The sequence below is a fragment of the Aythya ferina genome (genome assembly GCF_964211825.1).
Source record: "Aythya ferina genome assembly, chromosome: 8".
Classification (NCBI taxonomy): domain Eukaryota; kingdom Metazoa; phylum Chordata; class Aves; order Anseriformes; family Anatidae; genus Aythya; species Aythya ferina.
Window position 1 is genome coordinate 13,870,012 of NC_140304.1, and position 27,291 is coordinate 13,897,302.

Sequence of the window (27,291 nt, forward strand, 5' to 3'; positions counted from 1 at the left end):
ACAAAATTAGGATTGAAGTGAACGTAGCAGAAAACGCTCGGGTACCCTCCTTCCAGCCTTTCCCAGTCACCTGTGTGCCCAACTAAGTGCTCATCCTGCACCCTCCACATCTGCCACGTAGGAATTGCCTTCCCCGCAGCGCCTAACTTATCCTCAAGGCTTGGGAAAAAAGTCCTCAAACCATCAGCCTCACCACCAAAATCACAACAGGCAGAACAAGCCAGCTGACAGCCCCACAAGCTTCTGAAGGTCACTCCCTGTATTTTTGAAAGTATATTCTCAATTAATTCTGCTCTGTGTATTGGCTCCGTTTCTCAGAGCCTGTTCTTAATGCCTGCAATTTTAAAGGGCTTGTGTCAAGTCTGCATTTCAAGTTTGACATTTACATGAAACTACAGCTTGAACTACAGCTAAACAAGGGTGTGAAGCTGGCTAAAACAAACCCACCCATCTGATTTCTAAAAATTGTATGAACTTGAAAAAGATTAAAAAGCAGCATAACTGGATGCTAGACTACAGGTACATACTCGCTATCAGTCAGCTCAGTCCATGACAGAATATTCTGCAGCCTTTTAAATTAACTTACGACTCTCTTTTTAATTTTAATTAAATTCACATTTTTAATTTCTGTTTCCATATTTCTTTTCCATGCTGCCACTGTCACTTTTTAAGGGCACCAGCAGTGATTTCCTCTCTTCAGCTAAGTTCTCCTCAGATGCCAGCTGTCTGGCAAAATCACCTCTCTTCCTGAAATTCTTAACTGCCAAAAGCTTGTATGGGAGTTGGGGTGACTTTTGGCTTGTGTTTTTCAGAGGCAAGGCCAGCACAGGGCTCTCACCTGGCCTAATTCCTGCCGTGGTTTATTGTGTGGCCCTACAAAGAGCTGCGGTGTCACGGGAGGTGAACGCAGCAGGGCGCAGCACATGCAGTGCACCAGATGTCCCTGAGCAGCTTTTGCTACCAAGTAAAAGTCACGCTGAAGCTTACTGTAAGCTTTCTGGAAGTCTTTGGCTTTTGAGAAAATGGATTTTACAGCACAGCCAGGGCATGCATCGAACGTAGAACCCAATACAACGTAGTGAGGCTTACAATAGATGAGCATTACTCTTTCCTAGCCATCCATTTATATTAGGAAAATAGGTGATTTTTTATTTTTTTTTTCTGCTTGCAGAGGCAAGAGATGCTCATAATGAGCTTCACGACACACAAACAGCCACTCTGATCCTAAGGCACTCCCAGTGGGGTCACACTGGTTTGCATCACAGATTTCCACACAGAAACCATTCAGAAGACAGAAATTCCTAACCTGACTTAGGGCATAATTTCCCCCGAGGCAGCACACTTCTGCCACTTGTTTTGTGTTTTGCCCCGTCTCTTTGCGGAATTATTTTTTACCTCCTCCCAGCTCAGTGGCAGTGGGCACCCACAACATACACAGGGAGGGAAGCTAGAGCAGGGCAGGAGTAGGGGAAGTCCCAGGGAACCTCAGATGTGCTCCAGGCCATGGCCAGCATCTCCTGAATCTGTGCCCTTGGGGCCAAATAAATGCAAACAGGTCCCTCCAGCTGCCGAAGGGACAAAGATAAATAATCTGATAAACGTCTCTTGTACATCTTCTCTGGGGCTATTAATCCAAGAACTGAACAATGGTTTGTATGACATTTTGACCAGGCAAATGCCATTAAGAACTAAATTCTGTAATAAAGTGATCCCACACAGGAAATTTTATGTTAAAATTGTTGAATTTATCGCTACAACTAGTATTTAAAAGAAAAAAAAAATGGGATCAAGTATTGTTCAAGAAAATTAGCATAAGAGTTGTAGTAGGAGTGCTTTGCACTTAACATTACTTACTGGCTTTCTGGACATATTTCGTATTTCAGTTCTGGGATTTCACCCAAACAGCAGGCAGGCTAATGCAAGCAGAGCCAATTTCATCAAGCAAAAAAAATCATCCGGGTAAAAGAACCAGTTTTTCATACAGGCAATAATCACACAATAAGTATAGATTTGTACTGCTATCCTCATCCATGGTCAACTGGCTTTTTATTTCAAGTAAATGATCGACATTAATTAATGTCTCGTAGCACATTGAGAAGTGGTGTTCGTCACACGAAGAGACTCAAGGCTGAACCCCACTCCTGACTTTCTTTCTCCAGGTAGATACATACCCACAAATTTATCTTTACCTCCCTAAACAGGGATTAACAGTCATTATCTACCTCCTGGTGGAAGGTTAATAATGGCAAAATCCAGGAAAAGTGCAAAACTATAGGTTATACTATCACTATTCTTGTTATTCTTGTTAGTAATTTGTCTGTCAAGTTTTCTCCAGAGTGTCCTGCCTGGTGTGCCCTGTATTACACAGTGATTTAGTATATTTAGTTACTGTAACTTTGCACCTGCCCTTTAGCCTGGGACAAGAAAAAAGGAGAACGAACAAAAGACTGAGGAGCCAGGCACTATGAAAAATTCCTGTAGTCCAAATAATAATAATAATAATAAAAGCAGGACTACAGTGCACCCTCCATCCATCACAACATGAGCTGGCTGGCACAAAACCACTGTAGCCCATCCTGCTCTGCAGTGGTTAGGCAGGGGCTGTGCTGGTACCTCTGTCTGAAGCCCCACATAAAACCCCTTTCTGGTGAAGCTCCAGAAAGGTTTGTGGCCATCTTCTACTGGGAGCCCCGATGAAAGCTGAATGGGAAAGGTGAGACATTTTGATGTGTACCTAACACAATAGTAATGGTATGTCCCCCAAACAAAAAATAAATCAGGACTATGATTGCTTAGAAGATGAGATAAAGAAATTATGTGGATGAGCAGGATATGGCACATGGTGTCAACCACACTGGATTAAACCAGACAGACTAGTCCGAGTATCTTGGTGGTTGAGGTTTAGAAGTCAGACAGCTTGACTGTGAGAGGCAGTCTAGACTGAGGAATGCTTGTAGACTCTGAAATGGGATCATTTCATGCATTATACATTAAAAGTATAAACTACTGCTGCTTTCCAGGAGAGCAGTGTGTCCCACTATGATGGAGTTAAAGATGAAAATATTAGCTTGGAGGTCAAAGGATGAAATGTAGCCAAAAAAGGTCCAGAAAACCATACTTGCTAGTACATATTCATACTGAAGGTGAGTAAGAGGGGTCAGATATAGAAAGCATTTGACATGAGATCTGTTTGCTGGGAAAGAAGTCTCAGTGGTCCTCCAGAGGAGAAGATGGAGGGATTTGTACAGGTCACATCCAGAGGAGGGAAGCAGCTCTGGACTGTGCAAACTGATCAGCCATAGAAGATATCTGCACCATCCACTAATCTAAGCCTGGCATTATCCTTTGCTGCTAAATCCTTATTCATCATCACTTAGTACAGTGAAAGGGAAATTCTGTTCTCAGAAGATGATTTGGGAGACAAACTATTTCAGTGCTTAACTGTGCTGATCTAGTCTCCTACTGTGAAAATCTGCATCTGTGTTTAATGCCTCAAAATACCACAATGGGAAAAGCTTCTGTATTTATATATGATTTAAAGATTAACTTGTCTCAATTTGACTGTTAATAAGCTTATTCGAAGAGCTCAAATGGTATGTGTGGAGGGGGGAGAGAAGGCAGATTCTTACACACTTTACCGGAACAGCATGATAATGAGGTATTTCAGCCAGCAGACAACCTGAAATATTTCAACACACCCTTCTTCCCTCCTCATTTGTCTTATTCCAAGTTTATTTTTTATTTAAACTTTGAACTACAGCTCTGGTATTATTGCTATTATTATACCTCCACGACTAAAAGAAATGAGACGCTCCCTTAAAAAAATAAAGACAAGAATTGGTCCAGCTTAGCACAGATGTCTGCAGGGCAAGGGAACATTTTCTCCTTGTACCCCTGTGTGAAGGCTGCACACAACGTACTGCTCAAGCTGATGTTGGCATTTCTGCCATGAGCGCGAGGGCTGCGCTCTCTTGGAAGCTTGCTCTGTTGCTGTTGACTCCCCTCAATGTCCAAAAAAAAAGAGCTATATTTAGAGAGAAAATTGAACCACAGCTTTTAACCTGTTCTTGATTTTCAACGTGCCTTGTATAGAGGGGAGGTGTTTAAGCGTAATTCCTTCTGCAAGGAATGCAAGGGAAGTACATGGAGTACATGAGAGGTAATTCCTGCTTGATTTGAAGGAAAAAACCCAAACCAACAAAACAGCACAAAAACAAAGGTTGCAATAAAATTTAGGATGAGTTGCAAAAATAAGTTTTTTAAAAAAAAGAGGTTTCTACTATAAATTTCCATAATGATTTTCTAAATTACACTTTTTATATGATCAGCATCATTGTTTTCACTGTCTGTCAAAGTCAATCCCTAAGACAAACAGAAAAAGCCTAAAAAATGGGAAAGTTGGGCATATAGCCGTGAATAACTATGAGAGATCATTCTTTGGCTTCTCTTACTTTCTGCTTCTCTCAGTTTTAATGTTGGTTATGATAAAAGGCAGCAGCTTCAGCCTGCCAACCACCAGTATTCAGAAAGGATCCCTTCCACCAGATTTCAACTCTGGGTTTACAGTTCAAATGAATAGGGGGAAAATCAGTGTCTTCATTAGTTCACTCATTTGGAAACAACAAGAAAAAGCCCTAGTGTTCCTTCTTTGGCCTACAGCAATAGTGAATCGTGCTAGTTTATCTGATAGTGTAAACATGATACTGATCTGAAAATGAAGGAAAAAAGCTAATAAAAAATAATAAGCTAATTAATAACTAACATAAAAAGAAAAGCTATATTGCTGTCTCTACGTGGATACTATATGTAATGTAAATCCTAGTGATTTATGTAATGTTTTGAAAGGTTACAGATGTCCTAAGCTCCTCCTCTAATTATTCTGTAAAAGTAGTAATAGACTTGATCACCGTTCTTGATCACTTTCCTCAGCCCAAGGTGTTGATTTACTGGTATGTTACACTACTTTTTGCTTCTAGAGAAACACCTCACTGCAGAACTTTACAATAAGCTGGAGAACTACAGACTTAGCAACACTCCTGGCACTGGAAGAGTTGGCTGGGGACTGGCAACTGATTTAGTGGTACATAAAGTGGTCCCCTTGTGGTTATAAGGTGAGTGACGTGAACGAATTGCATGAGCAATTCTTGTGATACAGAGCATTCATTTTGTTGCATAGTATTGACATTACTGAGATGGATGCTATCTCTGCTGAACCATGTTGGGATAAAAATAATAGTTTCATTATCCCCATTTAGGAATATACAATATATAGAGAAAGACAAGACAGGTCTGAGTCAAATTTTTCTTGTCTCTCACAATGGAGTAAAACAGCACCAAAAGAAAAAGCTTACAGTGAGCTAAAGATTGAGCACCTTATCTTAGGATCTCCACACTTTTGGCCATCTATCAGGAATGTATGAGCTGAGCTTCCTTTGTCAGTACTGTTTGCATTCCTGTGCCCTTCTTGAATCTTTCAGTTGCAGGATTCCAGGTTACAGGCAGCTGGCTGGGTGCAAGAACACTGACAATACTGATCCTGTAGCCTCAGAGCAGCTACATCTCCTGCAGTGTCTCTCTCAGCCAGGTATACTTCATCCTTTCTCATCACTGCAAATCACCCTGCATTTTGCCTTGACTTGAAAATTCAGGACTGAAATATAGGGGTATATATATTGGGGGGTTGGAACTAGATCATGAAGGTCCCTTCCAACCCAGGCCACTCTATGACTCTATGAAATATTAATTTGACACCCCGTGAATGTACAGAACAAAAGCCAAGTCCATCAGGTAGGGAGAGCAATGACAAGGGTAGGGATCCCCATCCACACTAGCCACTTGCCTCTTTCTGGGTATTAATCATGATTTTCCACTCCCTAAAACATCTGACTTCTTCCTATATGAAAGATCCTATTCTTTCTATCCTCATTTAATGAAATTAAGATCCATTAACTCAATCTTGCTAGAAGTACCTGAAACAAATTCTCAGGGCAGTAGAAGTTATTTTAGGGCATTTCAGATGGCTCTCAGCCTCCTCTGTTTTGCTCACAACTCAGCCTCAAGTACACCTGAGAAAAATACTTGATTGAGCCCCCAGGAAACTTCAGGGCTCTAAGTGAATAATGGCACCAAGACGTACACACTAATGCAAATAGCACAACATGATATCCCAGTGATAAACGTGTGTCATGAATGACAAAAAGGTCAAGAGTTCCTTTAGAAAATACCAGAATACAGCTAATACAAGAATGCCAAACCGCTCCCAGAAATATTTTAGTTTTCCAAACAGGTAACTGAATGCTTAAAGCAAGTACGGCCAAAATTCAATCTGGACATAAAACCTCAACTTCCTTATCTTACTTTGATGTTAAAAAAAAAAATAAAAAAAAAATTACACTAGGCATTGTACACAACCCCTGTTCTGCTGGAGTGCACATACAAAACAAAGCATTCACGTGCTTGTCTTTGTTCTTCTCCAGAGAGGGTCAGGTAATGGATGGATCACCAAAGCAGAAAAATGACTTTCTACCAAAAAGAAGTCTGTGATGAAAACTACAACACAGACAAAAAAGCTGTCAGTCTGTAGCAGACAAGGCAGTAAGGAGAGGACCACAAGGCAACAGCTGCCAGAGAAGCGTAGTCCAGACAATCAGCTCATTAGTATCGTGTGTGCATGATGAAATGAAAAAGTAGAAAACATAAAAGGAAAAAAGGAAGAAAAAACATTTTGGTAGCTGTTTGTTCTAAATAAATCTCTACAGGATTCCTTCTCCTCTTTCTCAAGCTCTACAGCATGGAGTAAAGGTGCAAAATATTGGAGTTTGTGAGAGCATCTGAACAGCTTTTCAAGCCCTTACTGAAAAGCGCAGTAGTTCTGTCATCAAAGTTATCTCTGGAGTTGAACGATCATGCTGGCATGACCAATGCTACCATGACATATAAAGTTGGACTCTGTTATTCTGTTATTTCACTTAACACTTTCCTGGTTGTGAAAAGCCATGAAAACCAGTGGTGCTGACTTTTGCTTGGCAAGGAGATCCTCTGGGCGACACGGGATGCTGCACATAAACTATCTCTACCTTCCCCCAGTTTGGGAGCACGTCCAGAAAAAATGGCTTCGTTCCGCTTCTGCTCTCCTTTGTCCATCCAGGTGCAGCCACTGCAAACATGCTGCCGGTTGGTCTGTACAACAAATCCTCTAGCAGCAACCTGTTCCTCTAGCCGATACAACTGAAGGCAAACCTGTGCCCTGGCTGGTAGCCCAGCCGCACCCCACAAAAATGCAGCTCTTCCTGTGTAACTGCTTCTGCAGGAGGGCTATTCCCAGGTAAGGGATAACATCTTTTCACTCTTCACAGACCTACTTAGGCTACATGAAGCCTGCAACACAGATAAAGCTGAAATCAAAGCAGCCAGAAATAAACCAAACATAAAAATGGCTTAAAGCTGCCTCGCCTTTTTGTTTGTTTGTTTGTTTTTAATCCATCAAGAACTGTTGGGACCAAACAGATTCACACTGAGTACAGTGGTCCATGGCCAGCTACGCCTCTAAAATATACTTCCAGCCCCCTGGGGGCTGCTGCTGCAGCTTGGCAAACAGCATGAGGGTTTGCTCAGCTGCTGGCCAGGAAAAACAGCAGAAACAGGGCTGGTGCTGCTCGAGAAAAGACAGGCAGATAGGCAAGGTGCACTACTGCGACTCGGAGGCCTTCAGCCCTGCTTCCGTGTTGTGGGAGAAATCTGTTTAGCTGAATAAGGAGGTGAAGAGCACAAATAAAGCCATAGAGTCGAGGGCCAGCTGCAGACAAGCAGAGGCCTGCGGCCTAGCCCGTACTTTGGAGGTTGCCTGGCAACAAGCGGGCTGCTGCAGGCTGAGGCTGCAGGGAATTGGCAGGTTTACCTGCAGTTTGTCTTCTGTGGGGCCGGGAAGGTGTCCCCAGAAAGGCAGGGGGAGAAGAGCAATACCTCAATGAGCTGACACAGCAGGCATCTTCTAAGGGTGCTTCCTGAGGGTGGGGGAGGCTGTAATTACAGTGGCAAAGGGGCTCTGTCCTGCCTGCATCCTGCTAAACTCCAAAGCACACCTGGCATGTTAATAATTCAGTCTTGATTCAAATGATGTCCATTCCAGTCACCTCGCGGGTTAATTACTTGTTAACAATCTTAAATCTCAAACCCAATCACATCAGACTACCCTTGCTATGTAAGTGACAGCTGACTGTACACTGCATTTTCAGAATCATCTAACACATCTCCCCATTACTTCAGCTCTGGGTTATCTCAATGCCATCTCAGCTTTCACTTAAGGAATTTGCTCCCTGTGAATCTTTCAAGTAACTGAATCTCAGCTTTACAGACCCACTTATTCTGGCCAAATAATTCTAAATCATGTTGCTTCTCCAGCCTTCTGCAACAACCCCATGTGGCCACTGAGGATCATTACATAGACAGCAGCGATTACAGAGAACAGAGTAATGAGAACAGCAAGAACAACGCTGGTAAACATTTCATGGAAATAGGAGCCTCGAATAGGAGTTTTGAATGAAAGATTTCTCCAGGTCACTTACTCTGGAGCCAGATTGCAACAGCTAGATGGATTCCACTGCTAAATGCATATGAAGCTGGTCCCTCACAGCTGTGGATCCCCACTCCACCACCCATGGGACGGTGGTGCAAGAAGGCAGTCAGGTTAGGAAAGGAATGCTAAGTGGACCTTTCCCTTGCTTTTTACACATAAAAAGAACAGCGGAAACTTGTTTTACAAGCCATCATGTTTCATAGCAGTAAATTACAGATTGTAGAGTACATTGGCCATTTTCAAACTGCATAATTATGGGCATGATTTCTGGGTCCTTGGGGAGCTACACATGCTGAGGCACCTTTGGCAATGTTTTCTTTTCCTGTTTGGGGTTGGAAAGAAGGCAACTGAGGCTTCCTGATTTGGCAAACATTTAGGAGAGATGCCCTCCATTTCCTTAATGAGCCTATTAAGAGAATCTATCAAAGGTGTAAGGACGAGTCTCAGAGGAAAGAAACACGGAGAGAGAACAGATTGTCCTGAGATATTCACAGTACATGAACACAAGAAAACAACCTATAGGCAACTATAATCAGTTGGGAACAATGTGATCACATTGCTGGAGAAGCACACTAATCTCATATACCTGGGTGCTTTTTCTTTTCGCTCGGCCAAAGAGCTGTGTCTGAGCATACAGCTTCTGAACTTGAGCAAAATGAGTGACTTAAGAGAGATGTGCTTATTTCAGGTCATATGAACCAAACACTAACAAAACTCAAAAGGGAGTTCATTTTCCAACTTTCCTAAGTGAATCTTTGCCAGCATGCATTTCAGGTTTTAACCTCCCCAGAGAGTTTAAAAAAGGTTGCTATATTCATACAAATATCCTAGTTACAGGGCAAAGCAACGCACAGCAACTGGCTCACATCACTCTCTACCACACAGACTTTTATTTAAAAGATTAACTACGACCCAACACTGCTCATTTTCCACTGCTTAGCCCCAGTTTATGGGGAAGCAGTCTTCCTTGCATGGCAAACAGCTGCCTGCACTGCCTGCAGAAGCCACTTCAAGTATATGCAGGGTAGAGATTATATTAAGAGCAGAAGAGAAGGGGAAGGTGGAGGAGCAGACAGGATCAACAATGCTTAGGAGCTTGAAGGACAAGATGCATTAATACACATGCTTATTTCTCTTAAAATGTCATTCTGTCAATCGTCATGGTTTCCAGACTTTCAGAATTTAATTATGCTGTAATTACTTCCTACTTGGACAAGGCCACAAAACTAAAAGCTCGGTATCTTCTTGGACAAGGCACAAAACTAAAAGCTCAGTATCTTCCTACAGAATTTTACTGTATGTTCTTTACACTTCTGTAGCAGCCAAGCTTCCTTTCTTTATGTCAACAAATTTGCCTTTAGAATAAAAATACCAGTTTAGGTCCATTAGTGTAGTGTAAGGCACATAAAAAGTTAAGAGCCATTATTGCTCTTATTTCCAAGAAGCATAGGCTTGTTTGTCCTCTTGTTAATCCTTACAACTTGCTTTTTATCATAAAAGCAACAAAAAGAAAACAAATACAAAACACAGACACACATAACCCTAAGGCAGGTGCTTTTTCAACACATGCCCTCCTGGACGAGTAAGGACCCATGAAATCCTTCACCTCACTGACTTGAAAACATTTTTCATTTTTTTCCTCCTCTCCCCTACCCCCAAATTCCCATGATGGTACAAGATCTTGCATAGCATTCTTATACTGCAGATCAAAGGCTGGAAACCTGTAAGGGATACAGGTAAATAGTTCACCTGTTTAAACAGGTAGTCTGTAAACATTGTTTGTGACACAGTACGTCTATCAGACATTATTCTTACTGAAATGTGGATGTTACAATAAAGAAAGCTGGAAGGAAAACAAAGAGGGACTCCTGGCCACTCCCAGCAGAGCAGGGTTCCTGATGAGTGCTGTGTGCGCTCTCAGCCCAGCACTCAATCTATAAATGTGCTGCTCGTTTCCTGCTCACTTAGGCCATTAGGGCCTCAGTCTGCTTCCGGAGGAGAAGCTGCCAGATGGAGAGAGATTGATGAGCGCAAGCAGAATGCAAGACGGATTTCTGGCTCGTCCCACAGCCACATGTCCTCCTAATTCACCTCGGAGTGAATCAGTGGTGTCTGTGATGATTCTTTTCACTTCAGGTCAGGAGCTACTCTGCTGCCAGAGAACAAGAGGAGGAGGGTTTTTGAGGGTTACCTAACCCAGGCAGCACCTCGATCCCCAGCACACCCTCCTAGTGCCACTTCCTCCAGTCTTGCCCAGGCACCTCTTGGTTGAGTCCCAGAGTGGTCAGGATTGTCACAGCAGCAGGAGAGAAGGCTCTGGTGCATCTCAGGGCAGAACGACAAAACAGGTTGCAAAAAGAGATTCCACTGGGCTAGAGAGTCACTGCCTTGGCATGAGCCCATCATCAAAGCACCCTGCTGGGGGAGACGCAAACTGTCCCTGGCAAGATGTACTTTCTTGATCCATGTCCTTCCCCCTCAAAAAGGAACACTCCCTGCTTCAAGCTGTGCTTGGAAAAGGAAAGAACAAATTATGTACACTTGAAGGAAGTTCATTACAACACACGCTTGAATTTCACCTTTTATTACAAGAGAAACAAAAGCCTAAAGTGCCTCTGAACATCCTGCTGCTATTAAAAGTGATGAGATTTATGTCTATATGGACCTATGTAAGAATGACTGTTTTCTCTTTTCTTCCTTGCAATGGGTTTGTTCGGATCTATATTCTGCAGGCATCGAACTGCAGCTCCTCACTGCAAGAAGCTCCCTTTCATTTTTACCTCACGAATAAAGAAATCACATGTACTGTTTTCAGGGCTACTTAAAATAATACAGCACCGAGAAGGTGATGATTTTTTATCTCATTTCTGACAGGTCACACAGATTGCAAAGTCATCAAAACTAACAGCCTGACAATAATTTTTTCTTGTGCCATTAACACTGGAAAAAGAGCCTCAAGTGAGGAAGGTAGCTTATCAGAAGATGCAGATGTTATTGAACACAGTATCTTGCAACCAGCTACCTCTGGGGAGAGAGGGAGCATGTCAGCGTGAGCAAGCAGGACGAAGCATTCTCGTTAGCCACTTAGGAATCAAAGCCTTGATCTGTTTCCAATTTCTTCCACAACTCTTGACTAGCTGAGATAATCGATATTCCCTACTGTGTAAGGATGAAGCATCCCATGAGGCACAATCAGGTGGCTTTCTCAGACTGCTGTAAAATTGTTCCTCAGGAGGATGGACGATAAGGTCATTGATCTTGTGCTCTAAGCTATGGGTTAACAAAAGGATTTCTGGGATTAGGAAAAAGCTGTTCAGACAATCACTTGACTCTGCTAAGAACTTTAGCTTTAGTTTTATTTTTCTCAGAGGTCAAGGCCTCCAAGCTGTATCAGCCACGTCATATTTCTGTTCATGGAAGCACACCTCTATTTCTTGTTTGGGAAAGGAGTGAAAAATATCCCCCTCCAGGGTGGTGAAATGTGCAGATGCAGCTGGGCTAAAGGTCTGTTGAAGCTGCCGGGTTTGCAGCTCTGTTGTCACAGTAACTGGGTGACTCAATGTGACATGCTGTCTTTGGGCCTGAGTCATGTACGCACACCGAGTGTACCCTACACTTCCCAATTTAAGAGAGTACGTATTATGCTGATTAATTACTCAGAGATGAGATTTTCTGTTGCTTGAATGTTTTTTTGTTTGTTTGTTTTTGTTTGGTTTGTTTGTTTGTTTGTTTGTTGTCCCCCCCCAGCTTTTGACTAACTTCACTTGCAGAGTCAAATTTTGGTTAAGAATTATTGTCAAGGTAATTGTATTAAGTAAGTAAAGAAGTTGAAAGAATTATAAACAGATATGAAACCACTACGAGGACTGAATCTTCAACTGCTGCTTAAACAATTGAAGAGAAAAATCATTGATACGTTGGCAATGTTTTCCAGTGACCTGACCTACACTGATGCTTTTTAACTTTTTCCTCCCCTTTTACTTTTTGTTGTGGAGATGAGAAACTGGGGAAGTGTAAGCAAAGAGGAGTAGGAACCTGTTCCCAGCCTCCCAAGACCCCCAGGAGTTCTTCAAGTCCTCAACACACCTGCATTTACTTAAGCCCAAACACAAACAAATTAAATTATATGAACAATTGAACCCTATATTTACTACACGACTTACTCTCCACAAGAGAAACAAGCCTATAATATAGCAAAATAAAAATGAATTAACTTCAGGACACTAGAAAATCCTGAAGCAAAGCAACAAGGAAATCCTAAAAACGTGAATATTGCCTTACAAAGCACTCAGCTAAACTTCTACTCCAGTAGCTGCATATTGCTTAGATAACAATCAAGTAATCACTCACTGTATTTGACTTAGAACTGTATCAATAATGGCAAAAATAGTAGCCAGGGTTTGTAATGGGAAGTTATTAATAGGGACCTCAGTTCTAAAAGCTGCTGTCACTGCAGACCTTTGCATTTATAAAATGCATACTGCCACTTTTCTATACTTAGTTTTGTTTGTACACTTATTTTTAAAGTGCAGAACTTCATCTGCAGGTGCCTAAGAAACCAAACACCAGCAAAAAACTGCACAAAGACACTGTCCCCAGAGTCTTTTCTTTGTTTATTTGCAAAAGCTCTGGGGAAAAAAAAAAAAAAAAAAGAAGAACATTGTCAACCTTTGTCTTTTTTTTTTTTTTCTAACTTTATTTTTTATTGTTATTTTATTTTTAAAGTTTAGCTTTAGGTGTAAGTATGGCATAGTGCCTCAGAGTTCTGTTACTTCATTTAATTTCTCAGATAACAGACCAGACCCAACTGCCCTCTGCACTACGCTGAGAATGAATCATCCACTTTTTCCCCTAAGTCACCCCATGCAGTAGTAATTGACTCTGGATTACCTGAGGTTTGTGTAAGTCAAGACTCATTTCCAATAATTTAAGCTTTAAATTCTATAACATCTGTAGAAACGAAATAATCACAGTACTTCTAACAAAGATGCATATCAGAAAGGTTGATCAAATATGACACAAGGCAGCTTGAAACTTCTGCCAAGATGTAATCTCTTCCAAATGCAAATTTTCTAAGATTTCTAGGCATAGAAATAGATAATAACTCTCTTTGCTAGCAAGGAACTTCCAACAGACAACAGAGCTTTTTTCCCCACTGTTCAGAAGGGAGAATACAGAATTTATCTGTATTTACAGGAACTGAGTTTTAAAAGAATAAAGACACTATATTCTATGGGATCCTGCAGTTAAAAATAGGTTATCACAGACAAGACAAAGACTCAGGTTAGCAAAGGTTTCAGCAATTTGGCACCAGGGTCTTTTGTATATGAAGAAACAGATTTCTTCCAAGTTTCCTTGGAAGTAAGCTGTGCTGCTTACTGCTGAGGTGCTGCCTGTTTCCTCAGGTCTGACTGCCTGAATGAGCCCAAGAGAAGAAGAGATGAGTTTCCACCTCCAGGAAGGTTTCTGCCTTCTTAAGCCTGAGCAGTTTTGCTGCTGCTGAAGGAATGCTTGGCCAATACAAGCATAGGCCTCATTTCTAGAAATTTCTGAACCTGCACTTTTAACTACACCTTCCTCCACAGAACAGGAAAGCCTAGCTTTCTGTTTATCTTTCAGTCTGGTCATAAGTATCGATCCTGGGATACATTTGTTTTTCGTCTACAGCCTCTTGTGTGTCACAGAAGTGTCTAAAAGAACACATCTTACCATGAACAAGAGATACTGCAAACCTGCTGGACTCCAACATCACAGTCTTTCTCCATATTCAGACTTAAGGCATCCCTCAGAAGAAACAGTTATAGGCTGCTCTTTCATTCGGGTGTTTTTTTTCTTCAAAGGATGAGAGAGTTTAGACTTTCTCTTCTAAAGAACAACTAAGATGACCTTGAAGCTCACAGTGTTAACTGTGACTCTACATACTCTGCAACCACTTGTCCTTCAGACCACTGGATATAAAAAACTTTTTATACAATATCCTTACTCGTCACCATACAGGAGGTTAGTCAGGACCTAACAAAATCTCCCAGCCAACCTGCATATGGGATTCATGTGTCCTATCAAACTTGGGAAAAAATTTCGCTTTCATAGAACTGAGTTATTTTAGACAAATTGTATCAAAGATCACAGAAGACAGAAATGTCAGTGAGAGTCCATGCCACCTTTATCTACTGCTCTCTGTACTATTTTTGGCACCCCTTCACAAAGAGGGTGGAAGATTACACTTATTTTCCCCCTCCTCTCCAAAAAATCTGGAGTTTCTCCTAGAAAAAATAATGCTTCAACTTAAAATTGTAGTAGTTTTGCACAATCCAAATGAGCTTTTTAGCAAATACAACATGCAATGAAATACATTTGCTAGGTTTGACATGCCTAGTCATTCTGAATTAAAGTCAGGTTAATTTAAGCTTACTCTGGAAGAAAGCAATCTCTATAGACAATCTGCACCTTTGTGCTATCCATCTGACCCTATGACTGTGTCCTCCTCCCGTGTGAGTAACAATGCAGGTTCAGAGAGAAATTATCACACACAGATATTCTGAGACATTACTAGAAAAAGCATGTAGGTTTTCTTGAAGAAACAGAGGAGCTATTCATACCAAGATCTGAGGAAGCAAAGGAGTTGTTATTCATGCAGATGGAAAGAGCCAGATTCAAGAAGCTTGAGCCAAAAGATCTTCTGAGCATGCTTTCCTTCTGTGGGTCTGAAAGGGGAAACATCTGTCCTCCTGGACAGCTGTGACTCCTGACAGCATGACGCTGAACAAAATGGAAGTTAAAATATATAGAATATATGCTACCTGTGGCCTGCTGGACCATGGAACAGTTTTCAAATGTCAACGCTTGGAATATATTCCAGATGTCAATACTGTACTCAACTAAACTTATACTATCTAGTGCAAATCTCTTAATGATATATACTGTCATACACTTGCTGGGAATCTGGACAATGGCTCTAACTTATACAGTACTTTAAAAACCCTTACCTTCAACACTCTTCTTGTTGATGGCATTACTCTGAGAAGTACAAGTACACATGCAGACAAATGGGTACTACAAGGACACCAACATTTGTATTCAATTTGTATTCAGTCTGGTTGCAAAGATACTTTAGATGGTTAAAATGTGATTATATGCAATTATTAATAAGAAAATCATATTCCTTCCCTGTTGATAAAAATTACCAATTGACCTGATTCAATTTACAATGCCAACTCAAATCAAATGAAAAAAAAAAAAAAAAGAGAGAGAAGTTTTCCTAATGCTTATACACCATGAAAATCTAACCTCACTACCAAACACAAGCATCATGTCTGCTCACTGGAAAACCAGATATGTAGAGTTCAAATAAATACTTCATAGCTGAAAGTGATTTTTAAATGCATGACTCTTCCTACATTGTTAACATTTATCAGCAAGATGACGATAGTATTAAACATCTAAATCCACTGCACTACTGTTGCCACTTTAATATGATTTCCAGATGCCAGGCCATTGTGCTGCATTATACCACAAAGCCAAGCAGAAAGGAAGAAGCTAAAGTTGAAAACAGAGCAGGCATTAAAAAACATGACCCTCCTTACAGCAACAATAGGATCCTGCACTACGGAGATAACAGCGCAGGCATAAGTGGAATTGATCATTGGCTTTTAATAAGAAATCACATCCAGACACAGCAGGGTTTTCTATAGATCTAAACACAATTCTTTTCAGTTTAGTTTGGTGTTTTCTTGAGAAGTTGATAAATGAGCAATTTTTTTCCTGTCCTTTATATTGGAAGATGAATTAGATATATTGCTGGAAGAACCAAAGGAATAAAAACCTTGTGCAGTTTCAGAGCCTTTCCACAGTATCTCTTTTGCTTTCTGCTGCATGTGTTGTTTTACCATCTCTCACAATACCAAGGTGTTAGCTTCAAAACATCGGTTTGAATTTTCAAAACATTGAAATAGCGAAATCATTAAAGTTAATCTGTTTTAAAACTACACAAAGAACTACCCTGAAAGGAGAACTTTTGTACAGCTCCTGCTACCAACCTTTGGCTCTGCTCATGCAGTTTCCCCATGAGCCAAGACACAGCTTTTGTTGCAAGACCAGCTGTGGGGGTGCTCAGCTCTGGCAGGCAGCAGACCCCTTATCTAACATGGGGCAGCTTCTGCATTCTTCTCACAGAAGCCACCCCTATGGCCCCCTGCTACCAAAACACTGCCAAGTAAACCCACTACACACTGAAAAAGCCATTATTTTTTTCTCAAGGCCCTTTGCTTCTGAGGTGTTGAGAGCAGCAACCCTGTAGCACTGCTGGGTCTACTGAGCAGCTGCATTTCCTCCAGAGAGGGGAGACCACTACATGGCTAGGAAGTGGCTTCTCCTATAAGAACTTCTGCCAGGTCTTTCCAGCCACTCATGGTGATGACAGAGTAGAAAAGGTGACACTGCTATTCCTGGACTACATGAAGGAAGGTGTCATTGCAGCAGCTGCCCTTCAATCACAAAATCTGTCCTGCAGGTTCTTTTACTCAGTGTTTGTAGAGCCTCTTCCATGGCTTCCCCCAACCTTCACAGGCCCCAAGAGATGGCTGCCTACAGTGATGTTCCCGGTAGCTCTCCACTTACCTGTCTGCTATGCTCAGCTGCGGGGCATCTCTCGGTCTGCAATGTAACATGGTTTGAATGCCAGCTCCTTGTCTTTGAAAGACCGCAGGACAGAAATGAGCAGAACTCTCCAAGTTCACTCAAGTACTGTCAAACCGAGACATTTCCCTATGGAGAAAATCTCACAATGCCCCTTACTTTGTCCCAATCTACAGTTCAACTGACTGAAGTCAAGTGTAAGAATAGAGGTGGTAGGCTTCCTGTATTAAAGTGAAACAACATGACACTTTCCTTAGGACATACACAGATCTCTGCAAGAGAAATTGCATTAGGAGATGCAAAATGTAACTCAGACAGATTGAGCTAGTATGTCAAATGTGCTGTTGTTTTAATAAAACAGCAACATTAAGTTTAACCTTCGTTCATCTAGAATAAACACTTTCTTTCTTCATTCATTCATCACACTGAGTTTCCAGACACACAGAAAAAACTCTGAATTCCACCATCACCCCCAAGAGCATGAGCAAAAAAAGCACTGTTCATCATTCTAGGGTTACTTTTTATCACAGAGACATAATATGCAAGATGCTCTGGTCATGTAGGAAATTATCATCCTCGAGCCCATTTTTACTACTGTAAAGCTTGCTGGATGCTCTGGGAGGAATACGCCCCTCCTTCCATAAAGGCCATTGCAAAATGGAAGGTATGGTCATTAGAAGCAGAAGACCAACAGGAAACAAAGGAGGAATATCTCCCATTTATTAACTCCGAATTTAATCTTTTGTCATTTTCATCTTTTATTAAATTTTTATTAGCCCTTAAATTAGCATCTGACATCCTACTCAGAGGATTAATGTCTTTCTCCTCTGTTTGGCTGTTTCTGAGCTGGGAAATTTATGCAATGCAGGTCTCTATCTACCCTAAGAGTCTCAGCAGATACTTTCACAAATTCAGTCTCTTCCACCTGAACAAATCTTATATTCTGCAAATGATGGATATAATACATCAGCCGGGTATCAGTGGGACCCTACTCTCCAATTATGTAACACGCATATGTGGAAACTGACAGGAAGCTTCTTAGGCTATATTATTTCATAGTATGAATTACTACAGAACATTCCTAAGCCACGGAATTCTATCCAACGATCACATGCCAGGAAATACTGCCATTATTTCTAATTCCACTGACTTTGATCACAATGATTTCCTCAGTGGTAAGTTATGGAAATTCAGACCTGGTTGGTGATCACCATGGATAGTCCTTAATTGAATGAGACAGGCTCTAACGCATTTTAAATACAATTTTCAATTAATAGGATTTTTTTCTTTGTATTCGCAGAATTGTTCTCAAGGGAGAGTTTCATGCTAATTCTTTTAAATTTGTTTTTAAAATCAGATGACAAGACTACTATTTCCAGTACAGCACCTTTAAAATCTGAGGGTTAGCTCCTGAAATCATGAGTTAAACTTAAGTGTGAAACTAAGGGGAAAAAATGCCATGCCTTTTTTCTTTTGCCTTCTCTAGAACCATGACAGAGCTCATGGCAGAAAAAAAAAAAGCAAAAAAAGCAAAAAAGAAAAGCAAAAGGTGGATAATTACTTGTTAAAGCACGCATTTTGTAGTAACTTGGAATTAAAAAAAAAAAAAAAAAGAAAAGAAATATTGCAAAAGATATAGCACAAATATGAAGTCTGACTACACCATGACTCTGTTCTCAAGTTTTTATGCCTCAGTCATTAGTTTACAAACCTAAAACACTCCCTGGCACTTACTGTGTGATGCTTACCCTACAAACATCTGGTGTTTGGTCTACAAATACTAATACACTAGTGAGAAGCAGTGGAAGACACACAGTGCCTGACTTATACAACAGAAAATACACGTTTAATGGTTTTGTTTGTTGCCTTTTTTAACAGCACGGGTTTTGCTGCATTCAACAGTACAGCTAACTATTCTTCATGTAACCTCTGCAGTCCCTAGGACCTCTTGTAATGTAACTATCAAGACCGTAATTTCTTATTTGAGCATGTCAACTTGTGTAATTATTCGTTCCTGTTTGTAAATACAGACCATGTTATAACTAATTAAAGACTGACAGAAAAATTGAGGTTGGATGGGAACTTTGGAGATCATCTTGTCCAGCCCACCTACCCAAAGCAGGGTTAGGTAAAGCTGGCTGTTCAGGACCGGTTGTGTTTTCAGTATCTCCACAGATGGAGGCTCCACAACTCCCTTTGGACAACCTGTTACTGTGTCCGATCACCACTGAAGTTTAAAAAAAATAATCATCTGCAACTCTCTGAGGATTCTTTTTTCTCTGTCCTCCAAGTCATTAATGAAGAAGCTGAAGAATATGCCAGTATCAGCCCCTGGGGTACAACACCAGTGGCTGTCCTCCAGCAGTTCACCCTGCTAACCACAACCCATTAAACTGAGCAGTTCAGCCAGATTCCAGTCCACTTCTTCATCAGTTTGTTTGTGAGGATGTTATGGGAGACAGCATCACAAGCCTTTCTGTGCTTGAGATAAGCAACATCCTCAGCTCTCCCCTCATCCACCAAGCCAGACGTCTCGTCATGGAAGGCTATCAGCTTGGCTAAGTGTCATTTCCCATTCTTAAATCCATGTTGGTTACTCCTCATCACTTTCTTCCTCATGAGCTGATTTTCTTTACTGCCTATCAAACAGTTAATGTGCCATCTGCAGTCAGAGGTCATGCTCCCTTGATTCAGACTTGGCTCTCTAAAGACATTCTACTTGGCAAAAGTGAGAAAAATGATCCAAATAAATAAAAACTGTGAATGTGAAGTCAGTTCAACCCTTGTGTTTTAATTTAATGTGGGACATCAAGTTAACAGAGTCAAGGCACCACATAATCACTCAGTAGGGATGCGTAACAAATACTGAGAGCAGTCTGAAAGAAGTAGGAATGGCAGCATCTGCTTGCAAAAGCACCAGAAGAAACAATAGAGACAGGGCTAGGAGAAGGACAAGCACTGACACACAATGGGCAGAAGAGACAGCAGCCCAAGTGGCAGACGAGAAGCGTCCTGCCACACCTCAAGCAGAAGGCCACACGCTGCTCAGGCCCCACGAGAGATGCCCAGCCAGCTGGAGAGGGCAGCAAAGCCACCACGCACCAGCCCTGCCACCAGGACAGGCCGCAAGCCTTCAACGCACCCTCAAGGAGGAAGCGGAGGCGAGGGGCAGCAACGTGACTGATCCAGAGGCTGAAGAAAGCAAGCTTTGAGGGAAAGGACTGTGCCATAAGAAACGCCCCGCTCTTAAAGAGGGCAAAAAACTTGCCTAACAGTTTATTGACATTGGCCAAGAGGAACCCAAGAGACGTAGTGAGGATGTTACAGCCACTGGCCCTCCTCACCACACACGGGTGCACCTGGCCAAGCAGTAGGCCTGGTGGTGGTGAGTGCGTGGCCACCGGCGTGCATGAAATCCATGACAGAAGGAGCACAGGTGAGTGAAAACAGATGTAGTCCAAGTAACTACAACCCTCTCCTCCGATAAGATCTTGCACTGGGTTTTGTTGCATTACATTCATGTAAGTCTTCCACATTTTCTGCCACTTTTGATGAAAATGGGCACTGCATAACCCCACGTGCAGGCTGGTGACTCAGAAAGGCAGAGAGCTGCTGTAAGCAAACCTACATTCACTGAGCTAAGATGAGTCATGGCCCTACTTCAGACCACCTCAGTTCTCCATGAGAGTACCCACAAGCTACTCACTGATTACAACATCCCCCGATGTCCAGAGTTCCTCCCATTTAGATTAGTTTTCCAAACTATGCTATTAATCCTGATGACAAACTCAACTAAAAGTCTCTGAATCTCAGAACATGCCTCTCCACAGGCTTAGCTGTTCTGAGCCTAACTATCAGAACAGTTTTGCTCAGGACGGTTTTGATCCCCTGCTATTGCCTTACACTGCATGAAGGAATGCACTGCAAGCCCAGTGGGCAAGTAGAACCCAGCTAGGCTCCTTGCAAGGGTGGGCTGTTATTAACACAGCAGAAGGCAGCTTGAATCTTCTGCTATTTCCCATCTCTGCTAATCCCAGGTCATAATTCTTGACCCTGAATCCACCTAAAGAGGAGTCCAGAATTTCACTCTCTCCTTTTAAAAGGCCCCACGTGCTGAACCCATGCAGGGCACTGTGCACTTACCATCTGCCTCAAATGCATTTCAAAATACTTTCCAATAAAACACATCTTAGAAATACATACCCAGTACAAATTGAAAAAAATGATAAAAAATATCATATGGCTTGCAATGTATTTTACAAGAAGAAATTAGAAAGGGAAGCCCAAGAAAATCGATAAACATCTATTCCAAAAAGTACCATGAGAACTTCTATTTTAACCTCTCATCAGAAAAATATGGACTGAATAAACAACATAAAGATAATGTTACTGTACTTGATAAATCCTTAAATTACACAAACTATGAAATCAAGCAGCACAAAAGCAAGTGAATAAACACATTGAGAGAGATATAAAGCAAAGTGTTAGAGGAGCAATCTTTCTGTTCACATGGTCTTGGCCCATTATTGGACCACACTAAACACACATTTCCCATCAGTGCTCACACTTCAAGAAGTAACAAAACCACTTATTTCAAAATCAAATGTTAAAACCCATCCCATGGCTCTTTCTTGGGTCATCCTGTGGGTGTACAGCATGGTCTTGGTAGCATAGAACATAAAAAAGATGTTCTCTCTTGGTAAGCTTGATAGACAAACAAAACTAAGTTTCTACTCCACTTCAATTGTTTTATACAGAGAGCGGCGCTCTGCAAATAAATAGCTTTGGGGCGAAACAAATAATATACAACCATGATGATCATCAGATATTTGATTCATTGTTTAGTGCTGTCACTATTTATAAATCAATGAATTAGCAAGTTTTGACTGTGCCATTTTTCGATCATAAGCTTACTGTTTTAATTATTAAGAATGTGCCAAAGCAAAGAGGGTAAAGCTCTGTGCTGTACTTTCTTTAAATATAATAAGTGTGTACAGATATACATACATACACCAAAAATAATAAATTAATGATTTCATTGCTTTACTTTGCACGTGCTACTGTCATTCTTATACACAGTACCTTACTTTTTCTGTAAGAACTCTGGGTGAATGAGCGGAAATGAAAACTGCCCTTACCTTAATGTTGCAAGCTTGTTCCATCAGTCTCCTGGCGTTCTCCTCAGCTCTGTACCTCTTGGGCAGCTGAACCCTGAAGAATTTCAAAGCTCCTTCAAAATCAGCTTGTAGAAGGTCCTCTTTTGAGGTCTGCAATCAAACACAGAGAACTACGCTAAACACTGAGAACATGTAGTCGTGCACTTTTACTGGATTTGTCATTTACTGACTGCATTCCAAACCACCAACATTCACATTAGCCCAAAAAACATCCTCTTTAAAATCAGCTCTCTAATCCATTTCTCATAAAACAAGACAGAGGCTAAAACTTATCCCAGGAATCCCAGGCAGAGTAGCACAATCAGAGGACTACAACACATTAATGTATTTCATCCTTCTGTACCTGCAGGGTAAGAAAGGGATTCTGGCTAAGCCTGTCAAGATGAAACTGAGTAAGGGAAAAACAAAACAAAACAAAACCAAGCAAACAATAAAAACCTAGGAGAATCCATAATGTTTTTAGAGAGCTTATGCTTTAGAACATCGCTGATTTTTATAGTGCTACCCTAAAAAGATAATACATAGATACATAGATATGGTTGCAGACATGAACAGCAGAAGCAAAAATGCATATGACTCATAAGAGGCATCAGCAAGTCAATATGTAGAAGTCTGTGACACAATTTCTCAAAGAACACTCTGCCAGAAAATGTTTCACATGTTTATTTCGATATTTCTCATAAGACTGTACCTCTCACTGTGGTAGCAAGACTAACAGGTCAGAAAATGTTAAACACTCAGCATTAATCCAGTTCTGCTACTGACGGAGTAATATGATTCATGGGTCAGGGACAAATGCATTAATTTTTGGAGATGCGAGAACTATACCAGAAGATTTTACAGATATGCAAAAGCAAGCCTTTAGGCTGTTCCTTAAAAAGGTTCACAGAGACTGTACATCCAGACAAGACATTCAGGACATCACCTCAAAATGTGAATGTCTTTTAAGCCAGAAGGAACAAAGGAACATGTGTCAGCGTACAGAGCAGCACCACGGAGGCTGGAGCTGTGTACCACCACACTTCAGCCGACACCTCCAGAGAGACACAGGTGCCTTTGCTGAAGGGGCTCTCCTTTCCTAAGCTATCCTCTCACCCACCCAAAATCCGTTGCTGCTTCCACACAACCGCTTTCCAGCAAACACGCTGCAGCCAAACACATGGGATCTGGCTCCACACTGGAAGAACTGGGAAAACAGCAGTCCTTGTCATGAAAGAGGTAAGACTAGATGATACTCTTCTTTCTCCTCGGTGTTAGATTTGTTTCAAATAAGTAGAAATAAATTTAATTCTCACTACAGAAAAAAAAAATTACTAATGGGTTTTATTTACAAATTCTCCCTATGTATCATATTAACAAGTCTCAGTAGCTCATTTACATGAAAATAATTAAACCTACTATGTAAAACATTTTATTAAAAGTACAAGTATATTGCTTCCCAAAGCAAACTGAACTTCAATGTGGTACTGCAGATACTAAGAGCATGCAACAGCGAGACTCCAACACAGCTTGACATATTCCATAGTCCTGCTAAAAATGCTACAGCTGGGTCCACTAAAACATAGCAGTTTGACCAAGCTTTATCTGATGGGGAAATGGAGAAGGGTTTTTGAATGGATTTTTAATGATGAACAAAACTGGGAACCACAGAATTTAAGAGGGCATTTTCATGGTTATCCAGCATTTCCAATAGCGGAGAACATGAGCTGACATCAGAGGTCTGCCACCCGAGCACCAATAATCATCACTGCTCAGTGTCCAACCTTCCACTTTGGGGACAGCACAGCAACCTGTCCTTTGGCTTCCTCAATCAAGACCAACAAAATATCCATTCCGTACATTTACCTATTACCCTACATATTTCTGGAGATGATCATACCGTACACCCTGCTGAAGACTTACTAGTAGTTTCTGCTACATTAATCTCAAGGTAAGAGTGAGAAAACTCTAAATGCAGCTGAAGTTGCTTTGGCAGATCTCTTTCCCTTTGACTGCAGCATTTTCTAACTTTGTCTTCAAGCTGCTCAGAGTTCCCTCAAGATCTCTTTGATCCTCCCTTCACTTCCAGCCAAGGTAGCTGCTGGGTCATCACTGCAAGGACACAACAAAAGCTGCCTTCAGGATGTGGATGAGAAATGCTCAGCTTTACCAACTCTCACATCTGATTCTGTCCACAAAACTTTGGCAGAAGGACTATCTGGCTGAGGCCCCATCTGACAAGACTGATGTCATGTGGACAGTGAGCTGGTGCACTTAGGCACCTAATGAATCAGACCCACTCGTGAACACAGCTACGGCCAACACATCCATTTCCTCCTCTGCACGCTGTTTTTCTTCTGGACAAGGTTTAGTAAGGCTGTATACGCTTTTGCCATGCTTGAGGCTTGGTCAGTGCTTCGGACGCACAGCGGGCTGTATTTGGGGTGACCTGCTGGCAGCGAGCAGTGCTCTGTGCCAGAAGCCACGCTGACAACCAAGGCACTCTGGGCAAAGTTCAGCTGGATAACGGTGATAGAAAAGCAGTAATTGGTTTAACAACCAGCTGACTCCAAAGTGATTTCCCCCCCTCTCTCTCCACAATGCTGACTGCTGTTTTTGCCATACAGGTCAAACAGATTTCCCTACAACATTATACATTTGCCCTCTTTGGAGACAAGCTTGCTGCTGCATTTCCAGTCCAGAATATTATATATGTCAATAAAGTGAGAGGTAGGCCCCTAACATTCAGCTCTTTCTACTTGGCTGAGTATTTTCATTTCATTAAAATAATCTGTTGACCAGAAAGTTAGAGTTTCACTATTAAAATCAGAAGAAATCAAAGTAATCTTTTGAGAGCAATGTTAACTGGGTTTTGCATTTTGTATAGTTAATGCTTTTTTTGGTCTAAATTATGCAAACAAAGCTTTTCAGGTACTAATTAAAAACAGGAAACAACAAAAATCGGTATGTGTATATAAATACATACGAATATACATTTTTTATACATATACGATATATGCAGTACAAAAAAGTGTATAGCATTGTTGTTTTATTATTCACATTTCTTGACATTTTGTGATTTTAATCAATAAATCATAAAGACATTTCAGGCACCTTTTGGCAGCTGTTTGACAGGCAGAGATTTGTAAATTTGCTGGTTCATGTTACTCAGCTCATGGATCTCCTGAACAACTCATTTCAATAAACCATCTGTAAGTCTAATGAAGCAATAATTCACATTTGGCAGGTACATTGTATTTTGAGGCACATTGGGACTTCAGGGCATTTTTTAATATTCAAGATGTAATTCTTAAATAATCATATTTTTGTATAAAATATATAAAGAAAAACAACAGGCAAAAGATGAGCCTCACTGAGAACTATGAACATAACGTCAACTTCCAATGAACTTCTAAACTCTCAGCTTGCGTTTTAGGGTTTGGCTATACACGTTCCCTCACATGTCCTTCCCACATTACTTAAGTATTTCAATATGTTCATAAAATGATCTTAATTGGATTATTTGAAACTTAGGACAAGCCCCTTTGCAGAATTAATCAGCAAACTTTCAAGTCAATAGACAAAATTCTGTGAAATTGCAAAGTTCTGAAAAACAGATCATCACAGCTCTTTTTTTTGAGACTTAAATGATGTTTTTTATATTATTACTATTATCATCATCATCATTTTAAAGTAAATACTGTTACTACTGCCATCTCCAAAATACTTAGGGAAATGTGATTAAGACATAGGCTTGGCTTTTTTCTTTAATTTAATTTTTCTGTCTTCAATTATTAATTTTGCAGTCTCATTCCTTACTGACTGTACCAACTGAATCTCCTGTTCCCACCTGGGAACTTATAGAGCAGAAGAAATTTCAGATCAACCACATGGCACTTCCTTAATTTAATTCTTCCTCTTTTACACAAACAGATAAAAAAAAAAAAATCTGTAGTGTTCTATGCATACGGTATATACACACAGAATTTCTATAGAATGTGAGCGAACATAAAGTACGTGCTGTACAATCTTAGGAATATGAATCAGGAACAAGATGAAGTAAAAGGCAGAGAAGAATCCAGCCATACTCTACTCCACTATTAAATTTGCTGTCAGAAAATTCAAAATGCTCACATGTAATTTTACACCAATTTCGCAGACTATAATATTTAATATTGATATTTAATATTAAAAATCCTTAACATGCACTGTGTGATTTTAAGTTCTTGTAGAAGCTGCAGTGTAACATGAAGGTATGGGAGGTGTTTTTTCTAACCTGATGGTTCCCTTCCCACTGGTAGCAGCAGACTGCAATGCTGCATGTTGCATGATTTTGTGCTGTGCTGCCCTTTGACCTGAGGACTGTGAAATGGCTCCAAGAGGAGGAAGTTGACCTGCTGAGCTTCCAAGGACTGCCAGGATGGGTGGACTTGGAATCCAGGCTGGGGACAGATGGACTGGCAAAGCTACCCTGCCACAGGTGCGCTGGCATGCACTTCCAACACGATCCATCAAAAGCCTCCTTTCATTGGCATCACTTCTACGCTCTTCTTTGCTGGGAAAGCTATACTGTCACAAAGACATATATTTTTTCCTGTTAAAATCTGTGTTTTCTGTTAAACACGGCTTGGTATAAAAGTGTCACGGCAAAAAAATATAACCTGACTATAGGCAAAAGCTTTCAGAAGGCCTAGTTGGGGTTTTGTGCACGATGAGTTGGCATCCAGCAGGGATCCTCTGCTTGCCCACTGCCTACATACAGCAGTGCACCTCTGCTCAAAATTACACCAGTGTTTGTGTGCAGATCCAGACTTATGAAAGGCAATGTTCATTCTGCCCCGTAAAATGCTGATGAATGTGTGGAAGAGCAAACAAAAAATCTCCTAGCTCTACCCACCCACAGATATCCCCAAGGGGAAAAATCCA

General features: G+C 41.0%; 1 protein-coding gene across 12 annotated transcripts in view; it reads right to left on the reverse strand.

Annotated features, from left to right (window-relative positions):
• RABGAP1L (RAB GTPase activating protein 1 like) overlaps positions 1-27,291 on the reverse strand; it is a 248,568-nt gene that overhangs the window by 37,055 nt on the left and 184,222 nt on the right. For all 12 annotated transcript variants that reach the window (XM_084526909.1, XM_084526912.1, XM_084526910.1 and 9 more), the window contains one exon: positions 22,348-22,476. In XM_084526909.1, coding sequence (XP_084383035.1) covers positions 22,348-22,476 — 129 coding nt within the window. The remainder of the gene's footprint in view (positions 1-22,347; positions 22,477-27,291) is intronic.